Raw genomic sequence first — 10,000 nt, 5'->3', positions numbered from 1 at the left:
ACTCGATCTGGTGAAAAAACAATCCATTCAAAGGCATTGTGATGAGTTTAATTCTACTTCTGCTTGCAATTGGGTTTTCACTAGTTGGTAAGTGATGGAGTCGTAAGTGGAATTAAAATGCTGTTTTCACACTTCTGATTATGACTCTGACTGTGACTCTGTTGTTAGCGAAAAACAGCTTTAAGGGTAACAATAATATTTTGAAACAGTTGGTCATTTCAGGAAGGGTAGTTTATAGTTGCCTGGCCTGTTTACATTCATTCATAAATAGTATGGTGGAAAAAGGCCACAATAGGGTCTTTACATAACTGTGATCACATGATCAACCTTTGGTAAACACGAAAACAGTTCTTTTTTAAATAATTTTGTTAGCACAAGCTGAAAAGCATATTAAAATTAGGTAGCCTGAGAATTTTCAGTCATATATTTCAAAAGTAGTGAGTGCAATGGCCACTCAAAGTTAGAAGTATTTGTATGAGAAAAACAACTTTTGCCACTCAGTCACTCTTGCATGGTTTTTGATACAAATCCTTGTAAGTTCTAAAATTTTTTAAACTGTCGTTTAATCCTTTCCTTACACATTTAAGGGCTCAAATTGCCTGTTATGAATTAAAAGGATATTTGAGCCCTGTAATGCTTTTGGTATTATTTCATGACAGTTTTGAAAATTTCGAAATTACAAGGATTTGTATGTAAAACCATGCACATGTGGGATGATGTGGCTAAATTGTGGGTTTGGAACGATTTTCAGTTCTTGAAACCTAGCTTGCTTCTATCTTACTCAAATCCAATTAGGTGATCTTGGTAAAAAAAATACCCTGCTCATATTAATCTATTTTCAGTCAAGAATGAAATAAACCCACATACATTTTAACTGAAAAAGGGTGGCATGTACTCCGTGCATTGTGGATGGGTGCCAGAACAATACTCCAATTGCCTCTGTTAAAGGACTGGAACAGACGGAGGAGAAATGAACGATATCTGCTTTATACACAATTGGAGGATCTGCTTAGGGGTACCATTTTTCAGGCTTCAGGTATTTGAAAGGGCTGGAATTCAACTTTTTGAAGTATTTTAAAAGGCCCAGGGTTTGGAAACTAGTCATTTTTTGTTTGGTTAAAGGGCTAACAGGATCAAATGAATTTATTAAAATTACATCAGGAGTCACCCTACCCTTTGACTATTTTCTTATAACTTGATTATTAATGCACAGGCTTGACATAAAACCTATGCATAATCTTTTTTCAGACCAGTTTTAGTGCACACATAATTTCTTCTATCATGTAAAAATCTGTGCAAAACTTAATATAAATTAAAGAACACATCCTGGCCCCTTGAAATGTGTAAGAGCTACTGTATTACAGAGTAAAATATGTCAAATGTTGGAATTGTTGGACAAATTAAGTCGTTGATGAACGATTACATTCCCTAAAAGGTATCAACCCAACCAAGCCAAAGTCTCACCCCTTATGGAGATTTCGCGTATCATAAATGAAGTAATTATCTAATTGAGCATCATTGCTGACCCAATTTTACGCGGGAAATGGCTCAGAGGCGGGAAATATGGACGGCGGTCATAAGCATCGTATAAATATTATGAAGACAAACCAACCATTTTCTTGGAGAAAGAATACCCCTAAAGAAAGAGCAGCAATGCAGAACGACAGAAGAAAGCGAAAGAGAAAGGCTAGAGCGGCGAACAAAGAAGATAAAAGAAGAAAAGCTTTGTTAGCACTTGAAGATGAGCGAGCGATGACCGTAGCGAAGAATGAAAGATTGCTCCATCTTGCGAGGAAGTATTACGCTAAATGGCATGCTCTACATCTTCGTGAACGGGTAGGAACGCCATTTGATGTAATTTTTCGTAGTCCGTTAAATATCATCTAATGTTTACAGTGAAGGGTTAAGACTTTTAACATCTGCCGCTTCTGCAAATATCTCACAGCTATGTATTCATTACTAATTGAAGCAGCCAGGGGCCCGTTTCTCGAAAGCCCCGGTAACGTTTCGGGCCCGAAATCAAATTTTCAAATCGAAATATAAAGAATCAGAGCGCGGGTTCTGGCTAGTAAACTACTCCATTCTGTTTCATTAACTGATATTTTTATCATGTGAGATGCAAAACTATTGAAACCTCTACCTTGCATGTAAACAACAACAGCTTTACGGGCCCGTTAATTATTGGGAATTTCGAGAAACGGACCCCAGCAGGTTTAAATACAGTAACCGACTGCAACAACAAGGTTCCGCTAGTCCCCTCCTTTTGGAAAAGTCTGTGGTATGCTTCCCCAGAAAACTTTGAAATTTCAAAGCCCTAGGACGCGATTTACCGCGTTCTTGTTTATACTAGATCAGGAGCGGACCTAGAGGGGAGGGTGAAATGGGTGCGTCAGCAAAATTAAGCAATTAAAAAATGTAAGGGCTACTGAGAACCAGTCAGATTTCATAATTGGCAAGAATGGTATTAATTTTTTTCAGACTAGCAAAATGGATAAATCAAACACTATGGAGAATGAGAAACAGGCACATAAAGATGCCCCAGTTTCTGCAGATCAACCGGTGTCACATGTAAAGAGAAGTCATCTCAGTCATGTGAAAGATCCAAGTGGTTCTACTGACCAACCTCTGTTACTGGGATGTGGTGTCTTTGGACGTTGTTATAAAATGTATTACAGAGGGATTTCAGTTGCTGTTAAACAATTTAACACACACCTGTCATCAGAGTCCAGTGTTATCAAAGAAGCATCATTGATGAAACAGTTGGATCACCCATGTTTTCCCTACGTTTATGGTGTTTGTGTACAAAGCAAACCTTACCTGTTAGTACTTCAGTTTTGCAATGTGGAAGGCAAAGCATACACTCTTCACAGGACATTACATAGCTGTACCTTGGTTTTAAAAAATCAAGAGTGGTTTGATGTCATTTTGCAACTTCTAGAAGCACTCAAAGTGTTGCACAACTCTGGACTGATTCATCAGGATATAAAAGGTGATAACATCTTGCTTACATACAAAAATACACTGTTTGTGCCAGTAATCATTGATTTTGGAAAGTGCATTAGAAAACAGGAAGCCAGTAGAAAAGTTTTGTCCAAACAAGAACAAGAGACATACAAACAGAAGTACACCCATGTTGCCCCTGAAGTTGTTGCAGGAACCCACCCTCCATCTCATGCAAGTGATGTATATGCCCTTGGCTGTCTGTTAAGGCAGATTGCAACCAAGATTGGTTGCAAGCCACTTCTCTCCCTTAGTGAATGCAGCTTAAAGAATGACCCAAATGCTAGGGCTTCTTTGGATCACCTCTTGGTCAGTGTTAAGTCTCTGTCATCATGATTAGGTTCTTGATATTAAATGGAGAGGAGAAGTCGTTATGTCAGATTTGTTGATGACAACAAAGTGAAAAGGTCACTTAAAAAGTGAATTCACACTGTTTCAAACTTATCGATCTTATTCAGTTTCTTTTAATTTGTAAGATCGTGGCGAAATTATTTTCTGGGGTTGAATCCAAAAGGACCATATCTGACTTTAGAAAAAGAAAAAGAAAATTTTTGTGTTGTGTTCACCAACTCCATAAACCAGTTACGTGAAATTAGGAAGTTTCAAGCTGCAGACTTGCAATGATGGATAAGAAATGTACAGAAAAATGTGATGCACTTGCAAAGTTGTTGTTTTGCTAGAGGATATTACATGGCCGCACGGAGATAAGAAATTTCTCTTCAAGTGTTGAATGAGAAGAGAAATTCCGTATGTCCGAGCAGCCATGTAATGTTCTATTTATTATGTAAACACCAATGAAATACCAAACCATTTCACTTTAACAGTTTTTTGTTGTGGAAGGCACGATTTATTATCTAGCCATAGCAAAGGTGATATTTTCACATGTGAGGATAACATGTTATTTCCACCTGTGAAGATATCAAGTTTTTGCAAGAAAGCTCACCTAGTATTTCATTGGTGTTTATATAATAAACTGATTTCTTTTTTGCCATTCGTCGCTGTGGTTGTTGCTTAAGCTCCCCACTGTTGTGATCCAGAAATGTTGCTACCATGGTAAAGTGACATCATACTCCTTCTCTCTATTGGTTGTCATATCTCCCCTAACTAAAACACTCTGACACTGTGGCAGGGCTACAAACCCTTTAAGTCCCAAGAGTCACCCAAAACAGTTTTCCCCTCACAACATCATTACTTCATTAAAGGAAAAGATTATGACAACCAAATAAACACCACAAGGAGAAGGGTTTCATCTTTAAACAAATTAATTCTCTCGACTAATGCATGGAGATTATTTGACAAATTGTGTATTCAGGTATTGGGGCTTAAAGGGTAAAAGTGTTTTAATGATGTTAATATTGTGACCTTTATTTTAAAAAAATAGCTTTCTAATAAAATTACTGATAAGTTACTGAAGTTTTGCTCTAGGTGGACTGAAAGTCAAGTCCACTCCGTCCGATCTTAGGTTATTTTTCTTCTGTTTTTAAAATGACCTGGCTATAAATTTAAATTTATAATGTGGATTTGACTATTGTATGACATATTTTACTGCACAAGTAAGGATTTCACATTCTGTGGGAGAATTGTTATTTACTTCAGGCTCAAATGAAAGCCAAAACCACTGTTTCTGGTCATACTACCAGGGTTTCTTTTTTCAAATGACCTCCTTTGCAAGCTTGGAACTACAGAAAAGTGATGGTAAAATATTTACCTTTAATTCGGCTTTCCTTACAGAGTAGGTGGAAGCTTGTAGTTGCCCAGATGTTTTCATCTTTTGGCAGCGCACCGGAAACGGGACAGGACAGATGTTTCATCTGTTAAGTTAGCGGAAGCTTCCCTTGTAAGGTAAATTCAATGATTGGCGGAGGTATTAATTTTTCCAGACTAACTGTATGAAATCATCATGATTAGAAAGGTAAATACCAAAGGCTAAACTCAACATTGTTCAATCACTTAAATTTCACAAGTGTGTGTTCACTGCAGAGTAGGTGGAAGCTTGTAGTTGCCCAGATGTTTTCATCTTTAGGCAGCACACCGGAAACGGGACAGGACAGATGTTTCATCTGTTAAGTTAGCCAAAGCAAACTTTGTAGTGAATACAAATAATGGGCGACAAGTTTTGGTTATGGACGGTGTTATTTCTGCAGTAAATATCATTCCCCTGTGGGTCATTTGAAAGAGAAGCTCTGGATCCCAAAATACATGATGGAGAGTGGATCTGGTTCTATTGCTTCTAATCACTGCTGAACATCGCTTTACTTATTTAAAATGGCAGTGAAATGAGGTGTCAAGACCTGATGGTGAATCCCTAGTGTATAAGCACTCACAAAGTAGATAACTTTCTTGTATTGGGATCAGTTTTGGTTTAGATTGGGAGACTTTTGACAAAGGATTCAGCATGTTGTGCTCTTATGATTTTCTTTCTTCTTTTAAGATTTAGGCCATGGCAACAGTAGCACTACATGAACACTGTAGTTATTATTTTTTAATAAGTGAGTTAATAATCTCTTCCAATTGGCAGTGTTTTTGCATAAAGGCTCTATGCCAGGTACCACACAGAAAACACACAATAGGTAATGGGCAAAATTCTGGTGGCAGGGAAGTGCTTAAATCTAGGGGTAAGGGGACCAGGAAAGAAGCCCTCCTGGGGGGAGATAAGATCGAGTGGTACTGGGGGTAGCCACCCTGGACAGGAGTCCTGGTAGTCTCTGGGGGTGAGGCCCATATCCCCCAGTCACTAGGAACTAAGGGGAACCGGGAGGGGTGGCCATCCTGGGTGGAGTACAGATCAGGTGTGAATGGTTTACCCAATGTCACTCTTTTTCATTGTAATGCAGCGTTTTTTAAAGAAAATACAAGACAAGACTAAGAAACATCAGTGGAAAAATTTGGCGGTGACATTGCTCAAACCGATTCTTTAAAAAACCGTCAACTAGTCGATCTGTACTCAGATTGACTGTATTTTCTACGACATGGTATAATTGAACTGATGTAAATTAGTGTTAATTCCAAATTCTTTTGGAAATAAAGTTTATGCTTTCAGGGGGGATCTTTATCCACCCCATGACTTGTGTTCATTATACACACTTTAGATGACCCTTTTTTCCTTTTTTATTGCCTTCGAAACGCCTCAGTTCATGGTCAAAATTTGTTAAAGGGTTAGTTTTCCTTTAAAGTGGACTGATGCTGTGTTGGTTGCGGAGTGGAAGTTGGAAAATTGTTTAGTCAACTAGGTTGACATTGTCACCTCAAAAAGATGGCGTTTCGAACGTTCATCCCTCATCAGAACGAATACTATCAGAAAACCGAAAGCAAATGTGAGAAAACCGAAAGCAAATCTGGTCATTTGGAAGTAATGCAAATTTTGTCCAAAAGTAAATATTTGCACATGTTACATGAGTAAAACGCACGCGAAAGTTTTTGGATGTAGTTTGGGTAAACGTTGGAAAACAGTGATGCATACATATAGATTTGCAACATGTTTGCTTAGATTTTTGCAGAAAGCAAACATTATTTTTCCACAGAGAGCAAATCTGGAGTAAATGTACACCGGATTTGTTGATTTGCGGAGGTATCAAATACGAAGCAAATGTAAAGTAGATTTCAGGTTTACGTCGTATTTGCACGCAATTTCAACGGAATAAACATCTGTGTTTGCATCATAATTACTTCTGGTGATAATTTTGGTCAAATTTGGAAGGCTAAATTTGCATCATATTTACTTCTGTCGCAAACCTGTTTAAATCCGTTTTTTCGTGCAGTGGTAGCAGTGAGAGGCTGGTTAACAGACCAACCAACAGATTGGTTGTTGCCAGAAAAGGGTACAATAGTTTAGACGCTGGATGAAGGGAAGTTTCCTTGTTAAGGGCAACAAGGTTGAGGGAATTCCCAAGAAATGCTGTGATGGAGAGGAAAATTTTAACTGCTGAGAAATAAATCCATTGTTTTTGTAACCCAACTACCGAGAAGGGTCAAGAATTTTTAAGACTACATAAACAATAGCACCCTTATTATTTGGTCTCCCCGCTGACCTCTGTCAGCGACGGCCTAAACTGATTTGAGGATATTTGTCAATCCGCAAAATTACTTTCCCGCAGAAAAATCGCATTCAATAAAACATTGCAAAAGTCTGTTACCTCAGCCCAATTAGAAACTACAAAAGGGATTCAATTGCAAGTATCCAAGCACATTCTTTGTTTCGGGACTTACTCGAAACATCAATCTACGAGTCGCCCACCAGCTGTTAACTTCCTCTTTGTAAAACTGTAAAGATGATGGAAGAAGGAAATAATAAAAATTAAATTTATTTATTTCCTTCCTTCCTCCTTTCTGTTCTCTTAGTAGAAAATCCGCCCTCAGGCTTATGTTCCACTGATGAAACTGTCAGTTATGTAGAGACAAACTTCAATTTTTTTTCCAACCAAGCACAAATTGTCTCCATCCGCAAAATTAAAACTCTCGCAAATGTTCATGTCACACGAAAAATTAGTCTTGAAAGAAATTGAAAACAGTCATAATTTACAACGCATTTAAATGACAACTAAAAATTCATGTATGACCAAAGATGTCAAGAAATTTTTTAAAAATTTTTAACATTTCGTTTCGTTATTTTAAAAAATCCCCCAGTTATTTCCTCTTCTTGTCGCATCTGATCAGAATTTATAAAAGGAACTATGACAAGTGCAAAATATTACTAATGTCACTAAACTAACACACCATTAGGAATCCATTTCAATATTTATTCATTATTCCATCCTCCTTAATTTCTCTCAGTCTCATTCGAGCGGCAGCTGGTTGTGATCTTAAATTCTATTCTGACATTGTCTTCGTTTTTTCTAATTTAAAGTTACTCGATCGTGAAAAGCTGTGCAGCCAAAATTGATCGATATATGGTTATATTACGAATTGCCAAAATGGATCTGATTCATTAAAATTAAAATGCTGGATAGCGGACATGCCTATTAAAATGTCAAAACATTGGAAATATTTAAGAAATAGTATCTTTTTTTTTTTAAATGCATTTTTTTGTTTTTGAGTCATTCAGAAAAAAATATTTCGGGCTTTTGAGTGATTGGCAAATAAAGACCGTTCATTGCAGTCACAATTGTCTGGAATGAATTTGTAATTTCAAATCTCAACTAATATCATTTGACTAAGAGTCTCACTTCTTTTGCAATAGTATATTAACACGAGAAAATATCCTTTAAACTCCGGTTTTTTTCCCCGCATTGTAGTGTGTACCGACCATTCGTTTCGAATTTTTCTTTTAGAATGTTCAACACGTGTCAATTCTATCTTATTTTTTTCCTACCCTTCAAGAGTCGATTTCCTATTAAAACTCAATGCTTTAAGCTTTTGTTTACAAGAGTATAAATTCCGAGTCTGATATTTCAGCCGTAAATAATGATTGTATCATGGCACAATGTACATCGAAAATAAGATCTGCAAACTCTTCTGTTTTGTGTTTGCTTCTGTTACGCAGACGGAAAACGTAGTCAATATACCTCTTCCAAAGTAGCAGTTTAGTCGTACTCAGGGCAATACTACGCTTTTTCTATTCTCGCTATGAAAGTATTGGCAAAAGCTACTTTGCTGTTGAAAAAGTATTTAGTTCCCAGATAATAACAGTAACAATGACGCGCAAAGCACATTGGTTGAGCGTGGCCTGAAAATGCTCCATCAGAGCTTGATTACCCCGATTTCCTTAGCACGGGGTGACTTGGAAACCCACCAAGTAATCATAATGAAGATACAAATCATTCATATATCTTCCGATAGCTAGCTTTTCCGTTCCTCTTGCACTTATGACTCTAGTTTTATTTAAACTAAGAGCTCACACGCATCATGACTCATGCGTATCTCCAAGGGAAAAGATCTAACTCCATGGACAGAAAAGTACTTCTCTGATTGTCTGCTTCACTGCTTGTCTCACTTCACTAATCTTCCAGCGGTAAAGGAACGGGTTTAAGGTGGACTTTAAATGCACTAAAAGAGTCGTTATTCCAGAAGTGATGAGTAAATGTTATGAACAAGTCCTCCAGATGATCACAAGTGTTGGCAATGTTAAACTTGGTGCATAACATAAATGCTAACTGCACCCACAGTGCACTGCTGTAGTTGTTTGGCTCGGCAGTTGATGAAAATGATATTGTACTTGAGCCTGATTACGAGTGAGTAGATCAGCTGACAGAAGATCTTCGGAACATAGCCGCATGGTGTTGCAAGAACAGTCTACTCATTAACCTGGACAAGACAAAACTTCTGGTTATGGGGACTCCGCAGATGCTGACGAAGATACCAGGTGATCTAAGCATTACACTACTCAGCAAGGAGATTACATCATCTAAATCTGCGAAAAACCTGGGAGTTACAACAGACTGTAATCTCACGTGCGACGAACATGTAACTCAAGTAACTTCGAAATGTATTGGTAGCCTTTGTCGAATTAATCGCGTAAAATCTGTTTGATAGGCGTACGTTGATCATTATAATTGACTCTCTAGTATTCAGTAAATTATTGTATTGTTCATCAGTATGGGCTAATACCACGAAGAAAAACAATGAGCTATTTCAAACAGTGCAAAACTTGTAGTGTAGCGTTTCGTGACATGGGTCAGCATGATGTCGAATATTACAGCGTACACACAAATGGTGTAGCGTTGCGTGAAATGGTTCAGCGTAATGTAGAATGGTTCCGTGAAATGGCTCGGCAAAATGTCGCATGGTACGGCGTACACACGTCTTTGCAGAACATCAGACGCTCTAGCTGAACATTAAATTGCTTAGCATTACATAAAATATCTCGATGTTGTGGCGTATTGTCGAGCTTGTTTATGGCGTGACGTGCACGAAACCACCAAAAATACAAACCGCAAATAGAACAGCGATCTGCTGGGAGGCATGACGTCATTGAAAGTGAAGTTGAAAGTGTAGTTTCTACCGCAGTTTGCACGCGTTGGTGAGCCTGAATATGTCTATAGTATTAAGTAGAGTTATGACGTGA

At 37.8% G+C, this 10,000-nt stretch overlaps 1 protein-coding gene across 1 annotated transcript; it reads left to right on the top strand.

Annotated features, from left to right (window-relative positions):
- Positions 1-1,596: 1,596 nt before the first annotated feature.
- Positions 1,597-3,488, top strand: LOC149037908 (cyclin-dependent kinase 2-like). The gene is made up of 2 exons (XM_089187306.1): positions 1,597-1,836; positions 2,479-3,488. The coding sequence occupies exons 1-2, from the start codon at positions 1,597-1,599 to the stop codon at positions 3,334-3,336; spliced, it is 1,098 nt and encodes a 365-aa protein (XP_089043432.1). The 3' UTR covers positions 3,337-3,488.
- The last annotated feature ends 6,512 nt before the right edge of the window (positions 3,489-10,000 follow it).

Source organism: Pocillopora damicornis, chromosome 11 (assembly GCF_964200805.1).
Source record: "Pocillopora damicornis chromosome 11, jaPocDami1.2, whole genome shotgun sequence".
In the NCBI taxonomy this organism is placed as follows: Eukaryota; Metazoa; Cnidaria; class Anthozoa; order Scleractinia; family Pocilloporidae; genus Pocillopora; species Pocillopora damicornis.
Note: the sequence above shows the minus strand (reverse complement) of the source record. Positions and strands in the feature narration are given on the sequence as shown.